Raw genomic sequence first — 16,518 nt, forward strand, 5'->3', positions numbered from 1 at the left:
ATGGAAACCCTACAAACTTCTGGTATTTTAAAATCTGGTTATACTGGGGAACAGAGTACTACAAGTGTGTAAATAGATGTCATTGAAAAATTAAATTATTGTATTTTTATTTGAGAATCTGCTAAAGTATTTATTACAGAGAAAACTAACGACAAATACCTGTTTGGTATTGATGTTGACCTTAACATGAAACATATTACTCTTTGTTTTGGAATTTGAAAGGACATGCATTGTTATGGACATGAACTCAAAATTTCCTTCTGTGCCACATTTGATATAATATTTCAACCAAGTAACAGGAGATTCAAGAAAATTATAGTTAGCATTAGAAGAGAACTCAAGTATTAAAGTACTTTGGTGGTTTTTGTGAAAGCTCATGCTGACTGAAAGATAACTTTTTTGAACTTAGAAAATACTGTTTCTCCTCTAAATTAAAAGTCTAGTGTACTGCCTCCTGATGTCAAGTTTTTGCACATTGAAAATTTCTTGTGAGCTAATTATGTATAACTTTATACTATGTGTCTGATTAGTTTGGATAATTGTTCTACTTTGGTACCTTTGTAATTAAGTTTAAAACATTTCAGTCAAATGTCTAAATAAAAAAAAGGTACAATAAAACAAAATATGGTTTTTTCTGTATCAGTTTTATTTACTTCCTAAAATTTTGGAAAGGGAAATCTGTAGGGAAAAATGGTTGGTAGGTAGAGATAGTTCTAAAACTTATAAGTTGTTTACAGTTACAAGATGGACCTTCATTGTCCCGACTAATCGGAGATCCATGTTCTAATGATAGAGCTAATATGAATATGATATAGATACTCTTGCTGGAGTGGGAAAAAAGATTTCATTTTAGATCACAAAAATATCAACAAATGTTATAAAACATGGTGTCCTGTAGTTGTGAAGATACAAGTTTTGCCAATGTCTGAACTTTGGAATTTGAATACATGTATTCAAAACATGAAGCAGATCAACCTCGTTTGGATAGGAAAAGTCCCAAAACCCCAATTGTTGGTTCTTCCCTTAAAACTGATGTGACATCTAGAAGTTTGGGTACAATTCTTTGCATCTTAAATTGCAATGTGAACTGGAGATTGTATGTAATTTTAAAATTTAACTTTTATATTAAATAACTAAATGTTTATGTTAGCATTGCAATGGTGGTTCAAATGTGATGTTTCTCTCTTTGTTAACCTGAAGATGATCAATTAAGGTGGAAATGTTATTGTCTGCTTATCAATGAAAGTGTTAATACCCACACCAGTCATTCTGAGATACAAATATGATGTTTGTTGCAGGATTGCACTGCAAACTTCAAGAAATTCTTGTTAATAATTTAGAATAATAATTTAAAAATGCACACAATAAATAATACACATTTTGTAAACAGCAAGAAATAGTCTATTTAGTTGTAAAATTTGAATGAATAATCAACAAAAAATGTTAACAGTACAAAATATTCTTTTGTCACATACAAAATTAAAATCTGTTAGAAAAAGACAAATGACTATTAATTTCCATTGAAATATTTGAAATTACATACACCCAATCACCGTGTTCTGTATTAAATGTTAACCGCATAAAATTACTTATTATTAATTTATGTGCTTTGTTAGTTATTGAATGTTTGATATTTAATAACATGATTTAAATATATTGGTATTCATGTCATAATCTTGTAAAAAATATCTGGTAATTTAAAAAAATATATTGGAGAATTAATTTTAAATGCATTTGTCAAGAGTGAAAAAAATATTTTCTTCTGAATAGTTTGAAATACACTATCATTTAACACCTCCTAATCAGGTGCAGGAAAAGCCATGAGACAAGGTTATTGTGCAGGGTACAGAATTAACTTTTATGTCCAACAGATGTTGGGACTAGTACTTCAAAAAATTTTTTCAAGGCTCCATAATTCAATAAATTTTGAAATTCAAAATTTTTTTTTTTCCCAGTGGCCTATATGAACACAATACCTATTTCATGATATTGGTCAGTAATAATAGGCAAAACTGGTCTAGTTTTTAGCTGCCAATGTTGTTTCACACTTTGTGTCTTTTAGAGTTCGCATGGTACATCACTTTAAAACATTCTACATTTTTCCCAAATGGGGAAGTGGTCAATATACCTGGATTTTCTGCATATGGTACAGAAAACTTTTCCATCATCATCTGGAGATAGCCATGGAAACTTTTTACCATGACAACTGAATATAGACTTATTATTTGTATGCAGTTATATTTCATCCATAATACAAATAAATTACAGTTATAGAGAAACCGAAGTGATAAACCCTGCTGGTATTTAAAAAAAACAAACACACTAATTTATAGGGTTTTTGTCTTCTCTTGTTACATTTGGTATACAATACATTAATTTTAGTGTAATTTTAAAGCTTTTCCAATATAATGTTTTATTATTTTGGTTAGGCTGTATAGAAAGCACTTAACAATGTGTACAAATAAGTTTTGCTCAGTGATGTTAATAATATACCTGTAAAAAATTACAAAAAAACTGTTGACTCCTAAATTGGCTATGTGTTAAGATTCAAGTGTTTATTCTAGCAACAGTGGCTTCACATCATTTAAAAGTATCAACAGATCAATTTAATAATTTTATTTACTTAATAGTGGACCAACCTGAAATTACTTTTTTTGCTGTTTGTTACATTAATAATTTTTGTAGATTCTTTGGATAAGCATATGTCATATCTCAGAGCTCAAAATTAAGTAGCTTTGGTATGTTTTGCAATACTACTTAATAATTTATTGGTTCTAATGTATCCTAATGTCAGAAGTATATTTTAACAACATCTTAATATCTACAGCTGTCTGTAAATGTGCGATTCTCTGCAACCTAGTTAAACTTAGCATGAACATTATTTAGAAAGTAGTATTATGTAAAGAGTAAGTTAATTTAAAATGGTTATAATGAAAATTAAACTGTGTGAAGTCATTTTTCTTCAGCTTTTCTATACATGATAGGAGTGGCACATCCTGTACTTGGCTATCATATGTGCATGTGAATGATGTTAACCCTGTGTCATTACATAGCACCTCTGGGAGAGACTACACAGAGCTTTCTCTTATGCTAACAACACTTGTTCACTGATCAATATGCCATCTTTTTCTTTTTATTGGTTTAAAATTTTGCTTCATGACTTTGATAATTTACTACAGTTATTACTGGTATTTTTATATGTATACTGGTTACGGGGTCCTTGTGTACTGTTAACCAAACCCCAAACAAAATCACTAGATATTTTTTGTATGTATACTGGTTACAGGGTCCTTGTGTACTGTTTTCCAAACCTCAAGCAAAATCACTAGATATTTTTGGAGGTTTAGAATTAATTTTGGGCCTTTTTGTTTTAGCTTATTGATGAATACCATATTTAATTGCATTTGTATTTTTCAAAATAGGCATTTTCTTTCTTCAGTAAACTTATATTTAACAACTAAGAAAACAACAGACAACAAGTTTAGTTTGAAAAGTTTACAAAGACAGGTACATAAAAAAAAAAGATAAGATAGTATAAATTTATTTAAAAACTTGGGTTTTTATATTCATTGTGGTTAATAAGTTTTGAAATTTTATTTCAGAAAACCCGGTTTTACATGTTTCAAGTGATGTAAGATGATGTTAGTTGACGTAATACCTACTACTCATATTTTTAACTTATATACTCTACTGATGTTAAGAGCTTGTGAAAAATAAAAGTTGAAACCTAAAATTTAATAGAAGTGGTAGATTATTGGAACTTACTAATTGATTAATTGTGTTTCATTAATCAGCATTCAAATAATTTATTATTCATACATGAAACTTTGTTGGAATGATTCATAATGGTAATAATTAGAAACATTAGTTTTGATTAGTTGATCATTTTTGGTAAGTCGTTAAGCTAATGAGTTAAGACCTTGAATTATTCAAATATATTGAGAATGGCAATATTTAATGACTGAATAATGAGAAACTGATTTCAATTACTTCATTTTCATAACATCATTTGGAGTATTCATAATTTTGATTAATTATTTTATGAGACAGTAATTGATGCTCATAGATAATCATTTAATTAAGCTAAAGTTAATCCTTCGGCTGTGAACTCAGTAATTCAAATGAGGCATAACCAAAGACCTATTCAGTGAAGTCATAAACAGAAACTTATAATTGATATTTATAACAATACAATACAAATTCTGCTTGTCCTACTACATATGACAGCACACAACTTGTATGGTTTGAGAGACTGAGCAATCAGAATATGAAGTTTTCTTTTTTTTTTATCGTAGCACCATTCCTGTTATTTTAATTATAATTTACATACATTATAGGAACCTGTATGCAATACTTTGACAAACTGTGATTAAAAACCATTTGATATTTATTTGTTGCTTGCCAAGTAATCTTAATCCTTCTACAAAGCAGCGGCATCTTTGTCATGGCCAACAACACCCAACTTTTGTTTAAGAAAAAGGAACACATTTGAAAGTTAAATATTTCAGTGTATAAATAAAAGTGACTTGTATTAATTGTTTTGACTTAAATTTAGAAATTATTAATAGATATATTTTAATGGTAATTTTTGTAGTAAGTAGTGATATTGAGACAGATCATTTGATGATTTGGATAATTTTGTTTCACAACCAGTCAGGGTAAATACCAACCCAATGAAGCTCTATCACCTACAGTAGGATACGGTATTCAGCCTCGACAAGGGTCGGCACATCCTTATGCTTCTGCTGACAGAAGTTGTCTTCCCAAATATGAAAGCTATCAAACAGCAGGACGTAGAACAATTGTTTACAACTATGATTCTCGCCCACAGGTGAGTCTGTGGTCATAACCAGAATAAATTTGTTTTATTATGTTACTTGTTTGTTCTTTTTTAGTTGTAATATATATAAAATAACACTGAAAGGGTTGTGTTTGATCTTCATTTAATGTTGTCAATTGTAAATTATGGAGAATGTTTCAAAATTCTCTGAAACATTTTTAACTTTCTCACTACAAGCTTGGCCCAAGGGATCAAACTCATAACCATTTTCTTATAACCTTCAATACAGTATACATATCTTCTTAATTTTACAGATTGTCAGTAAACATTATGATGTTTTTTACACAAAATATCAGTTGATGTTTTAAGATTTTTGAGTAAGGATTTACTTTCCTATTTTCTAAATGCTGACTCTAACGTGTGAAGTAATTTTGATTTTAAGATTAAAAACTTGGGCATCAGAAAATTTTCAAATTTCACCTGCAAAATCTTTATGATTTCCATAAATTTTGATAATTATCTATGTCCTAATTTTTCATGGTGGTTACAAGGGTGGTCAAATCCATCAAACCCACACAGAAGTAAGAAAGAGAGTAACAGGTAAAAGTTTTTATGCTGGCAGAATTCTTCATTGGTCGTGCAGTACATCAGTTGGACCAGATGATTTCATTACGAGATGCTGCAACATCTCTCTCCTGCCTTTCTTGCTATTCTTCTGGTTGTATTTAACTGGATTTGGCAGGAGAATGATTTTCCTGATGCTTGGAGCCATGCTATTGCATTCTTTTCCTAAACCTGGGAAGGATCCCTCAATTTCTTTGAACTGCCATCCAATTCCTTTGAGTTATCTCTGTAAAGTCTTAGAGAGGATTGTTAATATTCGTCTTGTTTGCCTCCTTGAATCAAACAGCCTCCTCTCACCCAACGATAGCTCTCCACCATGAACCACCTGATTTAACTTAAAATGTTAATCAGGAAAGCCTTTCTTAAGCGACATCTTGTTTGTTTGTTTTTGTTTTTAACCTTTTTTTGACACAACATGGAGGTATGGTATCTCACAAGACCTCCATTCATATGGGTTGCATCATCAGTTACCCATTTTTTATCAAACATTTTTTAATGAACTGTCCGTGTGGGTTTGACACTTTCCTGCTCTTTCCCACAAGAATCTGAGGTTCCTCAGGGCTGTGTTTTGAGTGTTACACTTTTCATTATAAAGATAAATGCCATTAATGGATAACCCTCCTGCAGTTGCAAACATATTTTGTTGACAACTTTCACTTTTCCTGTCCGTCATTGAACATAAGGTTTATTGAATGGCTGATACAGATTGCTTTCAATCATTTACTGAACTGGACCACAATTTTACCTCTTCTCACTCCAAAACCACTCTTTAGAAATCAATTATAAAACATTTCTTAAAATGTAGACCAATAAATCAACAAGTAAACAATTCTCTTCTTGATATGATCTTTTAAATTTGGTTGCTGCTGGATGTAGGTTACTAAGCCTTTTAAAATTTCACACATGGAGGTTATAAAAAATGTTTTTAGTTTTTATGTATACACTTGATAAACTTAGTAACTAAGATTTATTTGGATTTTAAAAAATGTGAATCTTTTGAGTAGACTAAAGACAACACTTGCCTCATTGAAATCTTTAATCAAAAGAACTTTGTAACATTTTCAAAGATTAAAATGGTAGGGAAAACTGCTGTGCAGACATTCTCAGCTGTTGATTGGTTATTCACATGTCATTTGTTGAAGCAAATGTTAATAAGAGACCATATCAAAAAATGGAAAGAGTGGATGATTCAGTACATAAGCCATATCTCAGCAAAATAGAAAGATACGAGGTTCTTATTTAATATTGTACCTTGTTAGTATTAGTAATTTTTGTTCCTAATTTCTTTGAAACTATAGACTTCGTATTTTAACATCACAAACATTTAATTTTAAACAGTACTGCATTCAGCATATCTTTTCACTCACTAAAATTTATATTTAAATGTTTTTTTAATATTTACTTTTAAAGGAAGAAGTGAACTCGTATGTAATATTAAAGCTTGAATTATAATCTACAATTTGATTTTAAAGTTAGACATAAATTCATAAAATAATAGTTCAGAAACATTTTGAATGCAAGTCAAAAACATGATGATGTGGCATTTGAACCCTGACTTGTTGAAAAAGGGCTGACATATTTTCAGTTCTCAATATACTGACCACCAGATTGATTTTTATTGTAAAGAGTAGTACAGAAAAATAAAATTGCAACATTAAAGATTGATAAATTGAGTGTTACAATTACTGAAGTTCAAGTCTGATACAAACATGTGTATATTTAATGGCAGACATATAAAGTCAAGTGTTCTAATTTTTTTAATCGTAGTGAAATTGGTAATTATGTAAATTGTTTTTTAGATAAAGTAATATTTTGTATATTAAAATATTAAAGTTCCCTGAACAAGAGTGTTTATAAAGAAACTGATGTAAGTAAAGATGTTCATGTTTCAAGCTTATTTTCTTTCTTTAGACTTATGAAAAGTCACATACCTACTATCCCCAGGTTCCACAAGCAAAGTATGGAACTCCTGACACTGATCAGTTGTGTCATCATATTGGTAAGATACATATCAATATTCTTAACCCTTCTGTGAAGTCTTATGACTGGTGGGAAGATTGGGCACAACTGTATGTTTGTGGACAAATGCAGTGAAAAACCGGGTTTTGATACCCATGGTGGGCAGAGAACATACAGCCTGTTGTGTAGCTTTGTTCTGAATTCCAAATATTCAGTCAGTCAAATAATCATCATATTTGTTGAATTTAACTTAATTTCACTTATTATTCAATTGGTTGTTTTTTGTTGTTACATTGACATGTTGATTATGTTTTTCATCACAAATTATAAATAAAAAGTTACACAAAAGAAGCTATCACAGAAGTAGCTCTAGTAAACTGCTTTAATAGAGCTTATGACAAGATAAACTAATCATAATCAAATTCTCTTTAGTTTTAAGTTTTATTTTTGATGCAGACAGTACAATAATGAAAAATTCAAGGCAAAGTAAAAAAATAACATACTGGTAAAAATATGAAGTAAAGAATTTTTAAAATCAAGTTGTACTGTAAAAGATGCTTCACAAAATAGTATGTGATTTAAACGTTCATTAGTTAATAAAGATTCAGTAAAATAAATAGTATTAAGGATTGAAAACTTGAGTCAAGTAAACAGTAATCAGTTTTTTTGTTAACAATGGTTTAGAAAGTACGATTAGGCATTTTAGAAATATTACAAAAACAAAGAAATGGTAACTTCAAACTTGAAATATTAAAAACAAATTAAACAATAAGACAAAAATTTTCAGTTTTAGCAGTTGTAGTCTCCTGGTGTTAATTGAATAGACAATCTGCATAAGGAATGTTTACAATGTAGTTGAATGTTCACATTAATGTGTAGTTGTATTATTTATAGGATACTAACGAACTGGAATGTTAATAATTATTGTCATTAGGAATTTCTTTAAAAAATGGTAATGTTGGTGCGTAACATTGGACGTACATCAGGTGGTTGAACGAATGAGAGCTCTGCTGCACTTGTGATTATTTTGTGTAAATTTGTTGAAAAAGGATAACTGTAAGGGTTCCAGTCACACACATCAAAGGGCTATTTTGCTCACTTTGTTGTACATGAAGAACTGAGTTTTAAACAACTACCAGTCAACAGAACATGCTACTTTATATTTTCCTTCCCAAACAAATCTGTATGGTAGGGTTACTTGTGTGTATGTATTCAGGTTTCTCAAAAAGCCTGTGGAGGTTTCATTTACTCAATGTAATTGAAATTTTTTGAGGAGTTTATCAGTAAATGAAAACATTTTTATTGAGGCTTAATGTAAATACTCATTAAAAGTGTAAATTAGAATGAGAAAGTTAGATCATACAGATACAAATAAGCTGACAACCAAGTGTGACTTACAGGTGGAACAGAGTGAAAAATATGGTACAACAGGAACTTAAACGTCAGCCATTTGGTATAACTACTAAAATAAAAGATTTATACTGGAATTAGCCAAATTTGTGAGAAAATGTTAAGTTTGTATTAGTAAAGTTAAACAGTTTACTTGTTTAATAGACAGGATATATAATTTACAATTGCTGATTTGTGTCCTAAAACAATCACTTAAACAAAATAGTATTTATTCCATCAAAAACTCAACTGATTAGAAATTGTTTCCTGCTATTATTGTTGGCCTGGTGGTTAAGGCATTCGACTCGTAATCCTGGGGTTGTGGGTTCAAATCCCTGTCACACCAAACATGCTTATCCTTTCAGCTGTTGGGGCATTATAATGTGATGGTCAATCACACTATTCATTGGTAAAAGAGTGGCCGAAGAGTTGGCAGTGGCTGGTGGTGACTAGCTGCCTTCCCTCTAGTCTTACACTACTAAATTAGGGATGGCTAGTGAAGATAGCTCTCATGTAGCTTTGCGTGAAATCTAAAAACAAACTATTATTGCTTTTGATTATTCCATTTATCCAAGTAATCAGATTACTATTATTGTTTCTAATTGGTTTTAACCCTTTCTCCATGAAAAGTTTTGTGTATGTCATGAGGTTTTATTAAGTTGCATTCAAAATTTAATTAAAATACCTTTTTTTATTGTATACCAACAAATATGCCATAAAAATGTAGCTTATGATCCATATTTTTTATATTAATTTCAAGTTCTTAATTTTGTAAGGTAGTATGAAAAACAACCCTGAATTTCCTCCATCATGAGAATTGTGATATTTCTTTGTTAGGTATCTATCTTTAATTTATTTGATAGTTTTCATCACATGCAAATTATATTTTTTATAGTTTTCAATCTTAGTAAATCAGACCCCTCTTGTCTCTCTCAGAAATTGACAGAAGCTCTCTCTGACAGTTAATACTATATTATATATAATCAAGAAAAAAAACCAAGGTTTTAATCTATGTAGGGAATTCTTAGTTTCAGTTCCATTTCAAGCTTTATTCCCATAAGAAAAACATTAGTTGCTTTGATGAATTTGTAACAGTTCCTGTTGCTGTAGTTAGAAGAAAAATTGTGATAGTTAAGAAACATTCTCTGCTTTTTGCATGTTATTATTCTGTCTTCTTTTGTGCATTATTAAATTACTTAGTGCAATACCACCATCATTATAAAATAGTAGGGTTAAGTGTCATTTACAGCTGACAGCAAAAAAATAAGACCCGGTTGGTATTTCATTTCTTGTTTTTGATGTGTATTCTTTATTATTATAAATTTAAATAAAATGAGACTTGCTTTGGATAATTAAGACTATATTATATAAAATGATATTAATTTTTCACAGGGTATTCTTGTGAGTAGCTACTTGTATGTAATTTAATTCAATAATGTAAAGTGATTTACAACTGCTAATTGCACAAAATAGTTAATCATGGTTCAAATGACAATAAAACAAAATTTAACTATAAATAGATGTGCACTGTTAAGAGTTCAAAGTTTTGTGCTACAATTTGAAGTCATTCAAGAAAGAAGAAAGGAATATTTTTTGTTTTAGGTATGAAGTTGGTCTATTTAGGAGAGTTTAGAGGTCATGCAAATGAAATTTAAAATTTTTTAGATGAAAAATATTTTTAATTTTAATATGAAAATTACCTTGCACTTGAAATATTGAAAAAAAAAAAAACTATGTGTGTGTCAAATCTTTAATAAGATGATTTGATTTTTGTTTTGCAAAAGAATTGTAATGTTTACTAAATGTTTGTCAAATTTTATGAATATGCACCCTAAGTTATAGTGTGGAAACTGTAAAGAGCAAAAAGTGATTGTAATGTTTGTCACTGTGACTGGCTCGCAGTAATCGTGTTAATTCAAGATTTTACAGCTTAATTAAGTAGTGCCACAACTTGTAAGAAATTAATGATTATTATTGTTTGAGATTGTTCCGTCTGCTAAAGACTCATATGTAAATAATTAATTAATGATTATTACTGTTTGAGATTGTTTCGTCTGCTGAAGACTCGTATGTAAATAATTAATTAATGATTACTGTATGAGATTGTTCTGTCTGCTAAAGACTCGTATGTAAATAATTAATGATTACTGTATGAGATTGTTCTGTCTGCTAAAGACTTGTGTGTAAATAATTAATTAATGATTATTAAATTTCATTTATTATCAAGCTTTACATGTTAGTGGATGCATATTTATAGACAGCACTGTAACTTGTTTTGAAGTACAAGTCAAGTATTTTATGTATCTTTAAGAACTTGTGGTTGTTTATGAGTTGAACTGTTTTTTCTGGAAACTGTATGTCTAACATGGACACTTTAAAAGTGGAAACTAGAATAAAATTGCCGAAGGAAAGACGAAACAGGTCTGATTAAAGAGCTGATTAGAAATCAGATAGGTAATTACAAGTGGCATGGAGATGTAAATAGAAATGGAACATTAAACAGAAATATTGTATACTTGAAAGGACAGGTGGTTAAATTTTCAACCAAACAGACTGGAATGACTGTTAGTTGGCTAATTTGATGAGTAAAATAAAGAAATTTTGGTTACAGTTTACTCCAGAATTAAATTACTGAGAAAAATTTTAGTCTAACACACATCTTGAAAAGCTTGGGGTTTAATTTTACAAAATATAGCCCCCACCTTTATCCCTGTTGCTCAGTGGTTAAGTCTGAAGGCTTGCACTTTGAGAAAGAAACGGGTTTTAATACTATTGATGGACATAACACTGTTCATTGTGAAACTTCTTGTTCAATAACAAACAATCATGAAATATAGGTGGTTAAACATCTTAAACTGTGTAGGTTTTCTTTAACTTGGAATAACTTTAATCTTTCATGATTCTGTACTAAATGTCTTCAGATTTAACAGTATGTTTTGATCCTATATTTGGCGTGTCAGATTAACAGAACTGACATGCTTAATATTTATATTACCAACAGATTTTTATTCTGTGAAATTATCAACAAAGATAATTAAGTAAAATGGAATTACTAAACTTCTATGTAACAGTTCACAAGTAATCTGAATTATAAGACAGTATTTACATGTACACCTATCTGTTGCAACTGCTGTGTGTTTCAAAGAAACGTGGTTGGCCAAAAGCTGTTGGCATTGTTTCCTTTGATTGTCGATGTTTATTTTGTTGTATTTTTCAACTTTTTGTATTGTTTTTTTGTAAGTTGGGCTGTGTTTATTAACCCACTTCATTATTTGTTTTTATTACACCTTAGATGTAAATATTTGAATGATACACAACTAACTAGGTTATTTGTTTCTTTAATTTTATAAATTGAGTTTTGGAAGACAGAAAATTTTGATATAGCAACTGAACCATATTTCTACAGAAGTTTTGTTTTTGATTTGAAAAAAAGTAGATTCTTAGTGTATTTATAATTTTTGAATGAATGAATTTTGTTGTGAAAAGTTTACAGGAAGATATCATTACATTTACAGGAATATAACTTATTTTAAGTTAATTTAAGAATAAATCTTTACTATAAAGTACAGTTTATGTATTTTCCCACCTTAGGTCTGATTTGATTTTGTTGCTGTATTTTAAAAACTTCTATCAACTTCTAAGTGCTGGTGGTGTCTTTGTAGTATGATTTTTAATAAGTTGGAATATTGGGTTGAAAGAACCCCAATTATAATATAAGAAATTAAATTATCTACAAATGTTTGAAATGGATTATTTAATGGCAGGTGCGTACTGTTATATAGAAGTTTAAAAGTTTTATCATGTTTGAAAAAAAAAGTCTATAAACAGTGTGGATGTACTTCACTGATAGAATACTTACTGTAATACACAGTGTTCGGAAATTCACTGTGCACTTATATATGTACTTCACTGATAGAATACTTACTGTAATACAGAGTGTTCGGAAATTCACTGTGCACTTATATGTTTATTAACATACAAAACTGCACAGTGACTTTCTGAACACCCTGTATAATCTTGTGTATAAGAATTACACTTGTACACACAGACATGATACATCACTTAAAAGTATTTTAGGAATGTTTTTAAAAATATTGATTATGATTTACAAAAGTTTTAAAATAAAACTAGTTAACAGTTGTTTAGATCTTGTTATGGATATAACTGTTGGTTTAGATGTAGTTGTTTTCTAGTTTTTCAAGAAAAACATTGAAGGGATTTGTACATGGTTATTGTTGTCAGACCTGTCTGTGCTATTTTTTCATTCTTTTATTCTGTAGCTAACAAACCATCATACTCAACCAACACAGCTTACATCTCTCAGAGACAAGGTGGTCAGAAAGCCCAAGCATTTTCCTTTGGCTCTTCCTTCTATGATTTTTCAAATGCTGTTGAAACTGAAGGTGAATCACCAGGGGGCAGTTACAGCAGCTCATTTGCTACAGAGCCAGGTAGTAATTATTACAATGGTAAATGTTAATGTGGCAGTTGTAATAAGTTATCCACAAAATGGTTTTAAAATATTGTTGGAAACTCAATTCATAGTCAATTCTGATGAGGAAATTTCAAATTTGAGAAATACAGGCTTGTTGAAAAATAGACAGAATTTTAATTTGTCTAAAAAGTATTGTAGTGTGGACTGTATTTATTTTTGTAGTGTGGGCTGTGTTGTCACTTATCTTTGAACAGCAGTAGTTAGTAAAATTTGAACCTTTAACTCCTTTTATGGGTGAAATACTTCTAGTATTTCACATACAAAACAAAAACTGTTTCCTTGTGTATAAATATATAGGTATCAGTATATATTTGACATCAAGCTGAAGTAATAAGTAATGAGCAATATATACAACATGTACATTTTTACCTTGAATAAATTAAATTTATACATGTATGAATGTAAAGAATGTTAAATCTGGTTCACAATACTTGTCTAATGTAGAGAGTGTAGAAATAGTTTGACTATTATAGTATTTGTATTAAATATTATACTTTAGTGTATAGTTAAGATAAAAGCTTTTGAAGACAAGAAATAACATATGGAAGTTGCATATTTCAATACTTTGCAGCAACTTTTATGCAACATTCTGTCGACATAGAAGCAGGTCTAGGAAGAAACAGAATCAATGCAGAGAATCTGCAGAGGAATAATAGTGGACTTGGAATGAAACAGAAGAACCAGCCTGATAATTGGGGGAACTTTAGGAAAGGTTTTGGAAAACCTCAAAGACCAAAACCACCACCTAAACCTCAACAGGTGCTCTACTGTGATACATGTAAGGTCAGCTGTGCTGGTCCTCAGGTGAGAGACTTTAGAAATAACTTCCAGTAAAGTGTCGTTGACCTGATTCTTAATGTTGGTTTCATCCTTTTAACCTTTCTCTCATTTTCTTCACTCAAATTCAGTAAGCCCTTTCATAAAAAAGTAATTTTTGAATATAATTATGGTTAACTTGTGTTCAAAGAAGCCCATTTACATCTATGAGAGATATAAATGAATCTTTTGATTAATATAAAGAATTTATTATACTGGTCTTACTAGGAATGGTCATTGTTATTAAACTAAAACTTAATTATTTGAATGCATGATTCTTCACTGTGGACCCCTTGCATAATTCAACAACTCGTAAGACTTGTCAGACTTAGGAACTTTAGATTGTCCTAAATTTTAAGCAAATAGAGGAAAATAATTTTTGCACTAAAAATAAGTGTTAATACATATTATTTAATATGGTTAATGGATCCAAGATTAAAGGAGGACTATAAAGTAATTTATGTGAAGAAACAATGAAAAACTACTTTGTTTCTTGTCCCTAGGAAAGCATTACACCAGTATTAAATAAACTATATGTAACTTTTGATAACATTCTGGTGACCAGTGAAAATCATTTAAATATTGTGACCTTGTATTGTTGGTATAATGCCCAACATGTATTGCTACAACATATTATTGTTTAAAGTATAGCATTGGGTAGTGGGGACAGTGTAATACAGTGAATAAGTACTGAAATGATTGACATCACAGTGCAATAAAAATACAGATGTCAATACACAAATTAAAAAGACAAATGTAGTAAGTAATATATTGTTAGTTGTTTCTGGCAACTCTCTTATGATACATGCATACATACAGACACATGGTCAACTCATTTAGCAGTTGGAACTAAAATATAAATCTTTATAATTAGCTAAGACTACTCAAGTGACAATAAGATATGAAAAGAATCACCTGATTAACAACATTGGGAACTGTGACTGTTGAAGTAACAGAAACTAATGTAACGTAAATGATGTAATGTTATACACATTAGTAAGTATGACTGTTAAAGCAACTAATGTGACTTAAATGATGTAATGTTACTCACACTGATTAGTTTTACTGTTAAAGTAACTAACAGAAACTAATGTTACTTAAATGATGTAATGTTACACACACTGATAAGTATGACTGTTAAAGTAACTAACAGAAACTAATGTTACTTAAATGATGTAATGTTATACACACTGATAAGTATGACTGTTAAAGTAACTAACAGAAACTAATGTTACTTAAATGATGTAATGTTATACACACTGGTAAATATGACTGTTAAAGTAACTAACAGAAACTAATGTAAAAGATGTAATGTTACACACACTGGTTAGTTTTACTGTTAAAGTAACTAACAGAAACTAATGCTACTTAAATGATGTAATGTTATACACACTGGTAAGTATGACTGTTAAAGTAACTAACAGAAACTAATGTTACTTAAATGATGTAATGTTACACACACTGGTAAGTATGACAGTTAAAGAGGCTAACAGAAACTAATGTAACATAAATGATGTAATGTCTACTATATAGTGAAATACAATTTCAATTAAGTATAATGACAAGTTATAAAAGAAATAAGATGAAATTGGTGGTGGTCAACCTCTTGGGCTGATGTTTTGTAGTTAAAAGTATAAATCATGACAGGTTGTGATATTTGGTAAGATAAATAATTCTATAATTGTTAGGAAGGAGATTGGTGAAATCATCACAAAAATTGAACATAGTGTTCAAAATATGGTAGGAAATATTTAATTTGTAAAAAATGTAGGTGGTGGTGAGAGTTGTCTGCAGAATATTTTAATATAAAATAAATTTATCATGTGTAATAATTAGTACATGTAGTGTAACATACATTGGTAACTTGTGGGTGTTGCCCATCTAAAATGACCAAGTTAGTATGAGTTATGCCTTATAGTTTAATAACACTAGCCAATTACCTGTGACACTAGTGCATTAGATCTGCTCATGACATATTCATGATGTTGTATCTCTAACCTGAGAATGGAGAAAAATGAAGTTCTCCATGACAGGAAATGGAGATGAAATGGGAAAAATTGTGACTCCTGTTGCAAATCTACATGCACACAGGATAAAAATTTTGTGAAGTTAGGGGTTGCACATCATGTAATAAAAACGTTTTTCCAGTATCATATAAGCAAGAGTTCCATTATATTATTATATTATTAAATACTTGTTAACCTATTTTAAGTTTTAGTAGTGTAATTTAATTCTGGCTTTTACAGGTTTTAAATATGACTTGCAAAACTCAAAACATAAAATGAATTGCATAGATTTGAAAGCTACCAGTTCTTAAGCCATTTAATTTAATGTTAAATAAATACCAAAAGATATTACTTAATTTGAGAATCATACAAGTTTTAAATATTTTCAGTTGAAAATAATAATAGAAATGTATATTTTTATTAATGTTAGTATTGGTTTAGTATTATTC

The 16,518-nt window shown here is 29.7% G+C and overlaps 1 protein-coding gene across 2 annotated transcripts in view; it reads left to right on the forward strand.

Moving 5' to 3' along the window:
- LOC143237002 (zinc finger RNA-binding protein-like) overlaps positions 1 to 16,518 on the forward strand; it is a 62,956-nt gene that overhangs the window by 2,088 nt on the left and 44,350 nt on the right. Inside the window, exons 2-5 of one of the 2 annotated variants that reach the window (XM_076475792.1) lie at positions 4,654 to 4,831; positions 7,316 to 7,403; positions 13,033 to 13,203; positions 13,819 to 14,051. In XM_076475792.1, the coding sequence (XP_076331907.1) occupies positions 4,654 to 4,831; positions 7,316 to 7,403; positions 13,033 to 13,203; positions 13,819 to 14,051 (670 nt within the window). The remainder of the gene's footprint in view (positions 1 to 4,653; positions 4,832 to 7,315; positions 7,404 to 13,032; positions 13,204 to 13,818; positions 14,052 to 16,518) is intronic. The other variant, XM_076475793.1, reaches the window with a different exon arrangement.

This window comes from Tachypleus tridentatus, chromosome 13 (genome assembly GCF_004210375.1).
Source record: "Tachypleus tridentatus isolate NWPU-2018 chromosome 13, ASM421037v1, whole genome shotgun sequence".
NCBI lineage: Eukaryota > Metazoa > Arthropoda > Merostomata > Xiphosura > Limulidae > Tachypleus > Tachypleus tridentatus.